Here is a 15,753-nt window from a genome sequence, read left to right as displayed (position 1 = left end):
GAAATTATTGGTGGATTAATATAATTTAGGATGTTCTCGACCTCAAACAACCTTTAAAAGTTGAAGTTGTCACATTACCTATTTTCGACTTTTGGCACACTTTGAATTGATTCTGGCCCACTGTGCGATGGTGCTCAAAATTATTGCTTTCCTCCTTAGCTTCGTGTGGCAAACCATGGACCTATTAATAGGTCCATGGTTTGTCTCAACAGGCCCAGACAACACCACATCTCTGTTGTTTAGAATAGGCATGAAGGGGAATTCCCAAGTTATACCTTTGTCGTTAGGTAATTTTACAATATTTTCATGTTCTTTATTGTACTTAAATAAAAGATATAAAGTGATGAATTAATACACTAGACACATGGTTTTATTTGAACACTTTATTATGACATCGTAAAGTGATGAATAAAAACACTAAACACATGGTTTTATTCGTATGCCTAGAGGCGAGGCTAGGCTAGGCTTTCTGCTGTGGAATAAAATTGTTAATTTATCCCTGTTGGAATTTACTGCTAGACTATTTGCCCATCAACAGAACTTCCTGTTTAGTTAGATAAGCAGCTATTTTATCTAATCAACAAAAAATTAAGAGTATTCAATGAAGCATTTATACATATTCAAGCATATAAAAAACAATTCCCGAAAGAACCTTATCAAATGTAAAAGTTGAAGCCATATATACAGTAGCACCAGGAGTAGCACCTTCTTTGACTAAAAAATATTATTGAGACACTAACTAGAGCTTGCTTCATCAGGTCATGGAGCAACTCCATGAACAGGTAAATACTAAATTTTACATGGAGGAATTAGTTAAACTAATTCTTCAATTATTATTACAACACTCAACCCAAATGAATCAACAAGTGTGTTGCCAATACAGATGGATTATAACAAGTTTTGCAAGCAAAGTACTGTACGCTCCTATATGAATTCCTATTCCTTCTAAAAGCAGTAAACTCTTTGTTGAAAAGCAGCTCATAAAACATTATTTAAAATACTCAAATACAATTCCTAATTTTAAAATGAAAATAAAAAAATTAAAAGTATTACAGTTAATATTGTAAGTGTATTTAAGACTTAAGTTTCTTTCAGTAATGTGATTTCCTTTTGTAATTAATTTCTGTTTTTTTGTTGAATTGCACAATGCCTTTACGACTTTGTTGAAAAACACCATTGAGGTGAACAAGTGTTTCTGTAAATCAATAATGTTTTTTTTTTTTTATTATACAGTATTATCCAACCATGTCTGTAATACTTAATCAGGCACTGATATCCAAATATACCTTTTCCCTGTTTTTTATAACTCAAAATTATTGGAACAATTTTAAAACATGGAAATTCAGTGTTTTATATATCAACTATTTAGCTACAGCCAACTCATTTACAAAAAGCCAGCAAATCACAGTCAGATGTCTGCAGACTCAACGTTCACTCTCCAAAAAATTACATTTGGCATCTGGAGGTTTTCTTATAGTAGATAGACAGGTAGATAGATAGATTTGAAAATTTCTATAGCGCCGGTTAAACGGAAGTTGTCACTAGCGCTTTAAATTCAATTACAACATAAAGAGCAAAATACAATAAAGTAATAATGATAATAATAATAATAAAATAATAAAAAAACCAAAATAAGAAAATACTATAAAGTAATAATGATGATAATAATACTGTAATAATAATAATAATAATAAAAGAATAAAATAAGAAAAATTTAAGTCAATGATCGAAGCAGTGAAGCAAAAACTACAAAGGAAAAGCTATGGAAAAAAAAAAAAAAAGATTTGAGGTGGGATTTAAAAAGGTGCATATATATAGTACATATATCAAAATGGTTTTTGACTATAAACAACCCTACTCCTTTAGCCTAATAAAGAAACTTGGTTTATAAAGCATAACTTAATCCTGTAAATGCATTTTGGAAAAAACAAACGTCAAAGGACAAGGTAAACGTCAGAGAAATTTAAAATCACCCATCATGCACAGTCTGCATATTGTTCAGTATTCAGGCACAGTGTGCAGGTACAGTATGTACTATACTATAGTATATGGAGTGACTGCGCTAGTTTATTCTTTAATCATTAAAGCCTGGTTCTCACGAGAGCCCTAGTATCCGGATCGGGAGCTAACCGTTAGCACCTGATCGGTTAGCGCTAACCGTTAGCAGTATCTGGATACGCTAACGGTTAGCAAGCGCTATCTGTTAACAAGTTGAGGGCGTTTCTATCATCAACCTATCACACGTACGCGTTTACAATTTCCAGTTTCTTATTGGCCAATGATTCTATCATCATATTGTTGGTATCCGGATCGGGATTTTCTCGCATGGACACACGGCAGCTAACGGTTAACAGGATCCGGATCGTGCTAACCGTTAGCTGCCGTGTGAGAACATAGCCAAAGCCTTGGACGAATTCCTTTAATGAAAACTTCAACTGTAATCCTTGCTTTAAGCCGGCACCTTATCATGGGAGTCGTTCATTACCTGCCTACAAATTAAAGTTGAATAAAGTGCATAAACATCTCAGATGGATCCATTTTCCTTAATTTTTCAGGCAGACCTTCATTCTCACAACCCATGGACCTAAAAAAAGGATTAATAATTTCTTGATAATGGTTGGTATTTTACATGTCAAACACATAACAGGGTATAGGCTAACATATCTGACTCGCAGTTGCATGTATTAACTGAAAAAATACATGAATAACAGGGCTGTACAAATTTGGTGGTCCTGGGTCCAGGACTATTTTATGGTTGGGCTAGCAAAAAATACATTAAAACTAGACCAATAGTCAGTAGCTGATATATAAGGGCTAACAATTATTTTAGCACAACTAGACCTTGGTCCAGCAAGAAAAAATAACTGTTTACATTTTGCAACTACTGATAATATATTGTGGCAAAGACAAGCCAAACCAGTCGCTCATCGCCAAAATCAATTTTTAGTTATTAGTACTGTACAGGGTTAAAATGAGAGCTATAAAATGGTAAAAGAATCATTTATATCTGACATTTCGTTATGAAGTTACAGGATTTTATACATATACCTGTGTCAAAAACATTTGAGAAATCAGCCTACAAAGTTTACAAAGCCTACAAAGTTTACGATTCCTCCTTTCAGGGATTCCTTAGGCAGAAACTATCACCAAATCGTTAAAGATTTTTGTTTTAGCATTGAAAATGATGAAAATAACAGCATAGCATGATGTGTAAATATATAAAGGTTAGTTTAGTGCAATATACATTTCCAAAATTTTGACATTCAAGTATGTTTTGGCCATTATCTCGACAACAGGATTTGCGATGAGTGACTGGTTTGGTTTGTCTTTGCCACATTATGAAAACATAAATTATGTTGAATTAATAAAAAAGGCCTAAGAATTCTTGAATGATATGCAGGGGTCCAAAGTCACAGGAGTCTCCCAGAAATTGGGAAGGTCTCCTGCATTCTCACAAGCAAGAATCTCCCAGAAAATAACCCATCTATTGTCTCCCAGAAGTCAGTGCCGAAGGGTATCACCAGACAAAGCAAGATATAATTAGATGTGTTCAGAAAGCTCATTTAAACAGGTCTCCAAGATGTGGATTCTTTCAAACCCCTGGATATCGTTTGTGAGAACCAAAAATATTGCTGGTCACCATTAGATATAGAGTGTGGATGCAAGAGTTATATGTGCTAAGTACGGAGATGACGTTTAAGTGTACGAATGAATGTGAACAAAGAAAGTCTAGCATAAAAAAATCAGGTTTACCTCTGTTGTTTTGTATCATACAAAGGTGAGCCTCCTTTTTGAAACATCTTCTGAATAATGAAAGAATTATTTAAAAAAAATAGAGTACATAATTTTATCCTATTCTGCCATTACGAATACATAAACACATGTAACCATATGTGTGTGGTGTTCTATTATTTTTTAAAATAATTTTCTGCTTGTTATTAAATTTTTAAAATTTATTATTATTACTATCACATGACCCGTGTAAATAATCTACATTTGATGAGTCTGATACTTTTCTTTTGTTGGGTTTTTCATCTTGAAAAGTAAGGAATTTAACATACTGTAAGCATGCAGTGGCGGATTAAAGGGGCCCCACCGGTAACAATGTTTTTTAATTGTGGTGGAATTTTACATTTGTGGGTCCTATACCTCCTTCCCTAACGCTCTCTAGAAAACATTTGAAAGCATGGTACGACATTCAGGGAGCATGAACAACCTACATTTGATGAGTCTCCCACTTTCTTTTTAACTTTTGATTCTCGTTTTTTGCTGGGTTTTTCTTTCTGAAAAGTAAGGAATTAACATACAGTGTAAGCATAGAAACGTCCATTTTATTTCTTTTATCCTACCCCACACACCCACAGATAAACATACTGTATTATACTGTACTGTAGATCACTTTATTAATTGATATAAACACATACTGGTCTCAGTATTATCATGCCTACCCTAGAAAGCTACATGTTGTAGGAGTACTTTAAGGTAGGGAAATGTTGGACATTGTTGTCCAATTAGAATTCACATGAGATGGCATTAATAGCCATACAGTCTCCTATTGTAGAAAAATATTCATTTAAATAAAAATCTTCTAAATAAATGAAAGAATTATAGTAGTGTATTAAAAAAACAAAACTAGAATACCTAATTTTATTCTATTACGAATAAGTGAACACATAACATACGCATTTCTGGGAGAAACCTTGTGTTTTTGCAGCAAGTTAGCCCTGTTCTGATTGATCAAACTACACAGAACAAGTGCCAATACCAGTAGCAACGCTGCTACAGACCCCCACCCCCAAATAGGAAAATGATTTTCATGATGGGCTTATACACAAGAAATCCAGTTCATGAAAAAGAAAATATAATGGCCAAATCAAAAGGCAAATTTTAACATACTGTATAAGCATGCAGTGGCGGATTAAAGGGGCCCCACCGGTAACAATGTTTTTTAATTGTGGTGGAATTTTATATTTGTGGGTCCTATACCTCCTTCCCTAACGCTCCCTAGAAAACATTTGAAAGCATGGTACGACATTCAGGGAGCATGAACAACCTACATTTGATGAGTCTCTCACTTTTTTTTTAACTTTTGATTCTCGTTTTTTGCTGGGTTTTTCTTTCTGAAAAGTAAGGAATTAACATACAGTGTAAGCATAGAAACGTCCATTTTATCTCTTTTATCCTACCCCACACATAAACATACTGTATTATACTGTACATCACTTTATTAATTGATATCAACACATACTGGTCTCAGTATTATCATGCCTACCCTAGAAAGCTACATGTTGTAGGAGTACTTTAAGGTAGGGAAATGCTGGACATTGTTGTCCAATTAGAATTCACATGAGATGGCATTAATAGCTATACAGTCTCCAATTGTAGAAAAATATTCATTTAAATAAAAATCTTCTGAATAAATGAAAGAATTATGGTAGTGTATTAAAAAAAAACACTAGAATACCTAATTTCATTCTATTACGAAACACATTAACATATGCATTTCTGGGAGAAACCTTGTGTTTTTGCACCAAGTTAGCCCTGTTTTGATTGATAAAACTGCACAGAACTAGTGCCAATACCAGGAGTAAAGATTTACAACTGCAGCAACGCTGCTACAGACCCCCACCCCTAAGTATGAAAATGATTATCGTGATGGGCTTATACACGAGAAATCCAGTTCATGAAAAAAAATTAAAATATAATGGCCAAATAAAAGGCAAATTTTAAACACTCTCTGCTCAATTTAAAGGCAATCTTAGCTAAATCATACCATGGGCTTTTGCCAAGGCAATTGCTGATACATGCAATTGGATGCAAGTAGGGGGTGGAACTATGGTACTGGTTTGAAGAAGCTTTTATAGACATAGACAACTCACTAGGCCAGTTCCAAATCCTGCCCTAACCATGTCAATACACCCAAAGCTTTGAAAATGGCAAAAAAAGATAATTATTCAAATTTAAGGTGCGAGAATGTCATTTCCGGCCATCTAGCTATAATCATAAATTTTCTTACCTCAACCATGGTGGGCCTAAAGTGGTCCACACCCCACTTCTGTGCAAGTCCCTCCCTGGACCCCCTCTATTTTGAATTTCTGGATCTGCAACTGGTGGCATTACTAGTCATAGTCTCCAATTTATATTCATTATTTAAACATAAGCAAAGTCATTTTTTTAAATAGATAGAATTTGGACAAGTTTGGAGTCTAAATTAGATTTTCCAACAGAAGTAGCCTGTGTCTCTTTTAATACGTAATATTTATTTACTTTTTTTTTGGTCGGTGATTTTGTTGCAGCATCTTGAGTCTTGGTAGCTTCATTACTGCAGAGTCTTTCTTCCTGAAAAAAAAGATGACACTTGATATCAAATTCTAATGGGGCATTCAGGAGGTTGTATTTAAATAATCTAGACCAGTTCCACACTCTCAATTTCTGTATCCTCCTCCACTAATCATCCCAAAACACCCAAAGCTTGAGGGATAAAGGATTAAAAACCATGGGCATGACTTCTTCATCTTTTTCTTCTTATCAGTGGTGGCTCTAGGATATATTTTCTGGGGGAGGGGGCTGAGCTGTCCAACAGGGGAACTTAAGCTCGTAGGCCCGAGCTGGGGGAAAGGTTTGAGAGGGGTCCCCTCCCAACTGCGATTTTTTTAAGAATAGGAACCTCTGGATGGCCAGAAATGACTGTGACAGGCATGTTTTGCCTTGGCGTGGGCCTATTTTAATATTTTTTTTAGTCCGACTGCCCGACGAGCTCTTTATGATGGGGGAGAGCCTGACCTGTCTGATGGGGGGGGGGCCTTAAGCTCCTGCTCCTGGTGCCGCCACTGCTTCTTATTAAGGAGCTAACTTCAATTTGAAGGCTCTGCTCCTCCAGCTCACTGAGTTTTGCATCTGAGTATCAGGCTGTGTGGTAATCTATTCTTTTTTTTTTTTAATTTTCTGCTTGTTATTACATTTTTAAAATTTATTATTATTACTATCACATGACCTGTGTCAATAACCTACATTTGATGAGTCTGATACTTTTCTTTTGTTGGGTTTTTCATCCTGAAAAGTAAGGAATTTAACATACTGTATAAGCATGCAGTGGCGGATTAAAGGGGGCCCAAAGGTAACAATGTTTTTTAATTGTGGTGGAATTTTACATTTGTGGGTCCTATACCTCCTTCCCTAACGCTCCCTAGAAAACATTTGAAAGCATGGTACGACATTCAGGGAGCATGAACAACCTACATTTGATGAGTCTCCCACTTTTTTTTTAACTTTTGATTCTCGTTTTTTGCTGCGTTTTTCTTTCTGAAAAGTAAGGAATTAACATACAGTGTAAACATAGAAACGTCCATTTTATTTCTTTTATCCTACCCCACACATAAACATACTGTATTATACTGTACATCACTTTATTAATTGATATCAACACATACTGGTCTCAGTATTATCATGCCTACATTAGAAAGCTACATGTTGTAGGAGTACTTTAAGGTAGGGAAATGTTGGACATTGTTGTCCATTTAGAATTTACATGAGATGGCATTATTAGCCATACAGTCTCCAATTGTAGAAAAATATTCATTTACATAAAATCTTCTGAATAAATGAAAGAATTATAGTAGTGTATTAAAAAAAAAAACTAGAATACCTAATTTTATTCCATTACGAATATGTAAACACATAACATATGCATTTCTGGGAGAAATGTTGTGTTTTTGCAGCAAGTTAGCCCTGTTCTGATTGATAAAACTACACAGAACTAGTGCCAATACCAGGAGTAAAGCTTTACTACTGTAGCAACGCTGCTACAGACCCCCACCCCGAAATATGAAAATGATTTTCGTGATGGGCTTAAATCATACCATGGGCTTTTGCCAAGGCAATTGCTGATACATGAAATTGGATGCAAGTAGGGGGTGGAACTATGATACTGGTTTGAAGAAGCTTTTATAGACATAGACAACTCACTAGGCCAGTTCCAAATCCTGCCCTAACCATGTCAATACACCCAAAGCTTTGAAAATGGAAAAAAAAGATAATTATTCAAATTTAAGGTGCGAGAATGTCATTTCCGGCTATCTAGCTAGAGGTGCCATAATCATAAATTTTCTTACCTCAAAGATGGTGGGCCTAAAGTGGTCCACACCCCACTTCTGTGCAAGTCCCTCCCTGGACCCCCTCTATTTTGAATTTCTGAATCTGCAACTGGTGGCAATACTAGTCATATAGTCTCCAATTTATAAAAAAATATTCATTATTTAAACATAAGCAAAGTCATTTTTTAAATAGATAGAATTTGGACAAGTTGGAGTCTAAATTAGATTTTTCAACAGAAGTAGCCTATATCTCTTTTAATACGTAATATTTATTTACTTTTTTTTTGGTCGGTGGTTCTGTTACAGCATCTTGAGTCTTGGTAGCTTCATTACTGCAGAGTGTTCCTTCCTGAAAAAAAAAGATGAAACTTCTTCTTCTTATCAGTGGTGGTTCTAGGATATATTTTCTGAGGGGGCTGAGCTGTCTGACAGGGGGGACTTGAGCTCGTAGGCCCAAGATGGGGGATTGGTTTGAGAGGGGTCCCTCTCAAATGAGATTTTTTTTAAGAATAGGAACCTCTGGATGGCCAGAAATGGTACTCTTAGACTGTGACAGTCATGTTTTGCCTTTGCGTGGGCCTATTTTTTGTATTTTTTTTAGTCCGACTACCCGACGAGCTCTGTACGATGGGGGGGCCCCTGACCTGTCCGGTGGGGGAAGGGACTTAAGCCCCTGCTGTCCCCCCAGGCACCGCCACTGCTTCTTATTAAGGAGCTAACTTCAATTTAAAGGCTCTGCCCCTCCAGCTCACTGAGTTTTGCATCTGAGTATCAGGCTGTGTGGTATTGTATTCTTATTTTTTTTCTACTTCTTATTACATTTTTAAAATTTATTATTATTACTATCACATGACCCGTGTGAATAATCTACATTTGATGAGTCTGATACTTTTCTTTTGCTGGGTTTTTCATCCTGAAAAGTAAGGAATTTAACATACTGTAAGCATGCAGTGGCGGATTAAAGGGGGCCCAAAGGTAACAATGTTTTTTAATTGTGGTGGAATTTTACATTTGTGGGTCCTATACCTCCTTCCCTAACGCTCCCTAGAAAACATTTGAAAGCATGGTACGACATTCAGGGAGCATGAACAACCTACATTTGATGAGTCTGCCACATTTTTTTTAACTTTTGATTCTCGTTTTTTGCTGGGTTTTTCTTTCTGAAAAGTAAGGAATTAACATACAGTGTAAGCATAGAAACGTCCATTTTATTTCTTTTATCCTACCCCACACCCCCACACATAAACATACTGTATTATACTGTACATCACTTTATTAATTGATATCAACACATACTGATCTCAGTATTATCATGACTACATTAGAAAGCTACATGTTGTAGGAGTACTTTAAGGTAGGGAAATGCTGGGCATTGTTGTCCAATTAGAATTCACATGAGATGGCATTAATAGCCATACCGTCTCCAATTGTAGAAAAAAAATTCATTTACATAAAATCTTCTGAATAAATGAAAGAATTATAGTAGTGTATTAAAAAAAAAAACTAGAATACCTAATTTTATTCCATTACGAATATGTAAACACATAACATATGCATTTCTGGGAGAAACGTTGTGTTTTTGCAGCAAGTTAGCCCTGTTCTGATTGATAAAACTACACAGAACTAGTGCCAATACCAGGAGTAAAGCTTTACTACTGTAGCAACGCTGCTACAGACCCCCACCCCGAAATATGAAAATGATTTTCGTGATGGGCTTAAATCATACCATGGGCTTTTGCCAAGGCAATTGCTGATACATGAAATTGGATGCAAGTAGGGGGTAGAACTACGGTACTGGCTTGAAGAAGCTTTTATAGACATAGACAACTCACTAGACCAGTTCCAAATCCTGCCCTAAACATGTCAATACACCCAAAGCTTTGAAAATGGCAAAAAAAGATAATTATTCAAATTTAAGGTGCGTGAATGTCATTTCCGGCCATCTAGCTAGAGGTGCCATAATCATAAATTTTCTTACCTCAACCATGGTGGGCCTAAATTGGTCCACACCCTACTTCTGTGCAAGTCCCTCCCTGGACCCCCTCTATTTTGAATTTCTGGATCTGCAACTGGTGGCATTACTAGTCATATAGTCTCCAATTTATAAAAAAATATTCATTATTTAAACATAAGCAAAGTCATTTTTTAAATAGATAGAATTTGGACAAGTTGGAGTCTAAATTAGATTTTTCAACAGAAGTAGCCTATATCACTTTTAATACGTAATATTTATTTACTTTTTTTTTGGTCGGTGGTTCTGTTACAGCATCTTGAGTCTTGGTAGCTTCATTACTGCAGAGTGTTCCTTCCTGAAAAAAAAAGATGAAACTTCTTCTTATCAGTGGTGGTTCTAGGATATATTTTCTGAGGGGGCTGAGCTGTCTGACAAGGGGGACTTGAGCTCGTAGGCCCGAGCTGGGGGATTGGTTTGAGAGGGGTCCCTCCCAAATGAGATTTTTTTAAGAATAGGAAACTCTGGATGGCCAGAAATGACAATCTTAGACTGTGACAGTCATGTTTTGCCTTTGCGGGGCCTATTTTTTGTATTTTTTTTAGTCCGACTACTCGACGTGTGTATGATCTGTCTCTTATACACATCTAGATGTGTATAAGAGACAGCTGTCCGGTGGGGGGAGGGACTTAAGCCCCTGCTGTCCCCCCTGGCACCGCCACTGCTTCTTATTAAGGAGCTAACTTCAATTTGAAGGCTCTGCCCCTCCAGCTCACTGAGTTTTGTATCCGAGTATCAGGCTGTGTGGTATTTTATTCTTTTTTCACTTTATTTATTTTCTACTTCTTATTACATTTTTAAAATTTATTATTATTACTATCACATGACCTGTGTGAATAATCTACATTTGATGAGTCTGATACTTTTCTTTTGCTGGGTTTTCATCCTGAAAAGTAAGGAATTTAACATACTGTAAGCATGCAGTGGCAGATTAAAGGGGGCCCAACGGTAACAATGTTTTTTAATTGTGGTGGAATTTTACATTTGTGGGTCCTATACCTCCTTCCCTAACTCTCCCTAGAAAACATTTGAAAGCATGGTACGACATTCAGGGAGCATGAACAACCTACATTTGATGAGTCTGCCACATTTTTTTTAACTTTTGATTCTTGGTTTTTGCTGGGTTTTTCTTTCTGAAAAGTAAGGTATTAACATACAGTGTAAGCATAGAAACGTCCATTTTATTTCTTTTATCCTACCCCACACATAAACATACTGTATTATACTGTACATCACTTTATTAATTGATATCAACACATACTGGTCTCAGTATTATCATGCCTACATTAGAAAGCTACATGTTGTAGGAGTACTTTAAGGTGGGGAAATGTTGGACATTGTTGTCCAATTAGAATTCACATGAGATGGCATTATTAGCCATACAGTCTCCAATTGTAGAAAAATATTCATTTAAATAAAAATCCTCTGAATAAATGAAAGAATTATAGTAGTGTATTAAAAAAAACACTAGAATACCTAATTTTATTCCATTACGAATATGTAAACACATAACATATGCATTTCTGGGAGAAACCTTGTGTTTTTGCAGCAAGTTAGCCCTGTTCTGATTGATCAAACTACACAGAACTAGTGCCAATACCAGGAGTAAAGCTTTTACTACTGTAGCAACGCTGCACTCCCAAATATGAAAATGATTTTCGTGATGGGCTTAAATCATAACATGGGCTTTTGCTAAGGCAATTGCTGATATATGAAATTGGATGCAAGTAGGGGGTGGAACTACGGTACTGGTTTGAAGAAGCTTTTATAGACATAGACAACTCACTAGACCAGTTCCAAATCCTGCCCTAACCATGTCAATACACCCAAAGCTTTGAAAATGGCAAAAAAAGATAATTATTCAAATTTAAAGCGCAAGAATGTCATTTCCGGCCATCTAGCTAGAGGTGCCATATTATCCAGTGGCAAATTGAAGGGGACCCAGCCGGCCCACCCTCCCCCTCCCCTAAATTGTAAAAAAAAATTGGAGATGTAAAGATAATTATATCCAAATTTTATGTCTGGAAGTTCAATTTCCGGCCATAAGGTGCCATAATCCCAAATTTTCTTACCTCAGGCGAAAACCACGGTGGTAGTATAGGTCTTCCATCTGTGAAAATACCCTCCCTGGGCTTTAGCAGATGGAGGATCTATACCACCTCAGCCCCACCATGATAATCATGATTATGGCACCTCCAGATGGCTGGAAATGGCACTCTCAGATTAAAAGTTGAATACAATTTTGTCTGTTTTCTTCATTTTTTAAAAATAATTCTGAAAAAATTAGGATGTTGGGAGCCCGTGCTGACAGTGATCTCCCTGGAATCTGCCACTGTTCAATGTAACACTTGACATAGCCTATCATTTTGTATCACAAATGATTAATTCCTAATGTCAAGTGAAAGACATTTTTATTTGAAAGATTTTTTTTACTCAATACAGTTTTTTGCAACCTATAACACATTAACTACACGGTCTGTAAATTCTGTAGTTAACCTTCAGAGAACTTTATTTTAAAAAATGGCCTAATTAATTATCTGATTGTTTTCGTTAAATTAGATGGAGTTTAAATGTGGTTGTATTCTCCTAGTTTGAAGGTTTACTGTAAGCCCATCAGTTACACTTGCTATACATATGGCGGTTAGCATAAAGAAAACTAGAGCGTCACTCCATTAAGAGTGCCTACCTCCCCTCCATATGCCTGAATACAGAATTCACGAAGGCAGGCAATTTTTTCTTCATGCTTTAGGGCGGGTTTCAAGGAAACTTTAGAGACGCGCGTATACAGATGTCAATCAACATTTCCTTGCTCAACTCAAAAAGGGAACTTGTAATGCTCGTTAGAAAATGAAAAAAATCTATATTTTATAATGATAATAATTAAAGTCAATTTATAAGATGCAAATAAACAAGGTGTCTAAGCACCAAATAATAATAAATTAATAATAATAATAACAATAATAATAATACATGTACCATAAATTATAATTATTAAAAATTATAAAATTAAAGATGTACTATCAGTCAGAAAGACAGGAAAAATACCTAAAAATAAAGTTTGAATAGCTCATTTAAAGGTTCAAATAAATTATTAGCCTCCAATGTGAAACAGATAAAAAAAAAATTAGTTTTCACCTATTTACAGTCAGAAAAGTGGGGGGAGACTCCCAAGTATAAAAAATAGGTGGGCTAATCCCCCCCCCCCCCCCCCGCCGTTGAGGCAGAGGGTTTTATATTCATCACGTCATCTGAACGTATAAAAATGATAAATTTCGGGTTACCAAGTTTTTTGGCATAGCAATGATGTTAAACTGTATTCTGTGTATGATAGGCTTACTATGGTTGTTGATTAAATAAACACCTTTCCATATATATCCAACTAATGTTATGAGTTTGTAAAAAATAAACATTTTTACCTCTTCCGGACTGTTTGTCTATATTGTCTATAACAACATAATGGTTATGATTAACATTTTAAAAAGTTTCTTGTTTATATTCTGTTGAAAATTATTATGAGTAGAAAATATGTTTAATCTAGTTAGTCTACCGTAAAATATGTTTAATCCATAGTCTACTGTAAAATATGTTTAACAGGCATGTATCCCCTTTTTTCGGGCAAAACCTCCTCTTTAAATTTCCCAAATAAGTCCTCCAACCCCAACTAATGCATGCAGACCCACCCAGACACATACATTTTCAAACATATCTGCTTTTATAGCACTATTTACACCCATAAAGCACAAAAATCCTCTTGCTTTGGGGGTTTTGCCGACCCGACCGGGGCTTCGACTGTGGACCTCACGCCCAGAAAACCCCCCTTGGAAGAACCTGGCTACGGGCCTGTTTAATCTAGTTAGTCTACCGTAAAATATGTTTAATCTAGTTAGTCTACCAAAAAAATATGTTTAATCTAGTTAGTCTACCGTAAATTATGTTTAATCTAATTAGTCTACCGTAAATTATGTTTAATCTAGTTAGTCTACCGTAAAATATGTTTAATCTAGTTAGTCTACCGTAAAATATGTTTAATCTAGTTAGTCTACCGTAATTGAATTGAATTGAAGCCCTGGGCTGCTTCTTTTCTTTTAAAACTTTGGATGGGCTTCTTTTCGAGATGGGCTCTTTTCAAAATGGACTTCTTTTCGAGACTACTTTGCAAAGTAAAGAGGGGGGGGGGGCAGCTTCTTTTCAAAATGAATGCTGTAATTTTTGTGAATTTGTACTGTAAAACAATGAATAAGGCCACTGTAACATCAATCACTAATATGGAGCGTATTTACCTGGCATTAAATCACTAAAATTACTGTATAAACCAAGCTTGTATTTAATTTATTTTCTGAAATTCATGTACAGTGTATGTGACAGTAATATCTTGAAAAGAAGCCACTGCTATCTTGAAATCGAGGCTTATACTGCAAACTAAAAAGAGGGGGGGGGGCTTCAATTCAAGGTTTTACGGTATACTAATATCTACTGCTCACCATTTCTCTTTGCTCTGTTTCAGAAGGTGTTCGAATTTTTGGTGTTTTACTGAAATATACAAGATTATCAGTTCATTAAATTACTAATTTTATGACAATCAGATCTCATTGAGATTCAGACAAGCAATACAACTAATAAAATTCTCTTTGTGAAATTTCCTTCATCTTGCAAATGTTTTGTACAGATATAGTGAAGTACTGTATCTTCAGTGCCATGGATCAGATAAAGTCCGCTACATCATTCCTGATGATGACATAATTAATGTCAAAATATTGAATCCCGACACGATGGCATGCATTTCGATACTTGAAGTATGTCTTATACTATCTTGTGCTACATAAAATGTCATGTTATTATGATTACCACCTTAAAACATGTTATACAAATATTGACTGCACATGAGGGGAATAGTGAAATCTATTGCCCAGAGGTGATGTGGAGGTGAAGGCCTGAGGGAAGATAGTAGGTTACATCTCCACATCACCAAGGAGCTATAGATTTCACCGTTTCCCAAAAATAGAGCAATCAATATTTGTATACCTCATACATAAATGCTACGAGGCCTAAAAAAAGTAATGAAAAGTACCAACCAAGTATGCCTAGGCTTACTTCTTAGGCCTACTATTCTAGGCGATCAAAGAGTGTGTCTGGCTCTTGCTCATTTCCTTAATTTCAACAGAACCCATCGTCTTGCAATATTTGTTGAATATTGACAAGACGTTTAATTTGTCTTTTGGTACGTCTGCTATCAGCTTCATCAAGAATGCTAGGCCTAGTCCTTTTCGAACCGACCAGCCTCCATGTCTGTTTATCGTCTACTCGCTGATCCGTGCCATGGTCAAGGGTCAACCTCTCTTGTTGTATAGGTCACAGTCCCCTTTACAGTCAGTGACTTCATAAGTGGAGCCATGAGATTGCACATCGCGTGACAGGGCAAAAAAGTACTCTTTTAGGGTATAACAATACTTTCTATTGCCTGCTTCTTAACCAATCAGATGCCTAGAATCTACCTATGTATGAGGTATGAAAGTATAATACACACTCCAAGTATTGAAATACACGCCATCGTGTTGGGATTCAATATTTCGACATTAATTATGTCATCATCAGGAATGAAAAAATTATCCATATTAGCAAGCTTATATGCACTAGTACCAAAAGTGTTTA

At 35.8% G+C, this 15,753-nt stretch overlaps 1 protein-coding gene across 8 annotated transcripts in view; it reads right to left on the bottom strand.

Moving 5' to 3' along the window:
• Window positions 1-2,279: 2,279 nt before the first annotated feature.
• Window positions 2,280-15,753, bottom strand: part of LOC117109337 (DNA ligase 1-like) — a 26,964-nt gene continuing 13,490 nt past the window's right edge. The window contains exons 5-15 of one of the 8 annotated variants that reach the window (XM_033251629.1): window positions 14,586-14,634; window positions 11,175-11,237; window positions 10,331-10,402; window positions 9,191-9,253; window positions 8,371-8,442; window positions 7,240-7,302; window positions 6,268-6,339; window positions 5,058-5,120; window positions 4,221-4,283; window positions 3,754-3,803; window positions 2,280-2,584 (exon numbers count right to left, since the gene is read on the bottom strand). In XM_033251629.1, the coding sequence (XP_033107520.1) occupies window positions 2,497-2,584; window positions 3,754-3,803; window positions 4,221-4,283; window positions 5,058-5,120; window positions 6,268-6,339; window positions 7,240-7,302; window positions 8,371-8,442; window positions 9,191-9,253; window positions 10,331-10,402; window positions 11,175-11,237; window positions 14,586-14,634 (718 nt within the window). In that variant the 3' untranslated portion in view covers window positions 2,280-2,496. Of the gene's footprint in view, window positions 2,585-3,753; window positions 3,804-4,220; window positions 4,284-5,057; window positions 5,121-6,267; window positions 6,340-7,239; window positions 7,303-8,370; window positions 8,443-8,964; window positions 9,007-9,190; window positions 9,254-10,330; window positions 10,403-11,174; window positions 11,238-14,585; window positions 14,635-15,753 lie in introns of all 8 variants that reach the window. The other 7 variants (XM_033251630.1, XM_033251632.1, XM_033251631.1 and 4 more) reach the window with 7 other exon arrangements.

Source organism: Anneissia japonica, unplaced genomic scaffold (genome assembly GCF_011630105.1).
Source record: "Anneissia japonica isolate Jap-2015-1 unplaced genomic scaffold, ASM1163010v1 scaffold288010_len917306_cov203, whole genome shotgun sequence".
In the NCBI taxonomy this organism is placed as follows: domain Eukaryota; kingdom Metazoa; phylum Echinodermata; class Crinoidea; order Comatulida; family Comatulidae; genus Anneissia; species Anneissia japonica.
The sequence above is the reverse complement of the archived record's forward strand: the minus strand, read 5'-3'. Positions and strand labels throughout refer to the sequence as shown.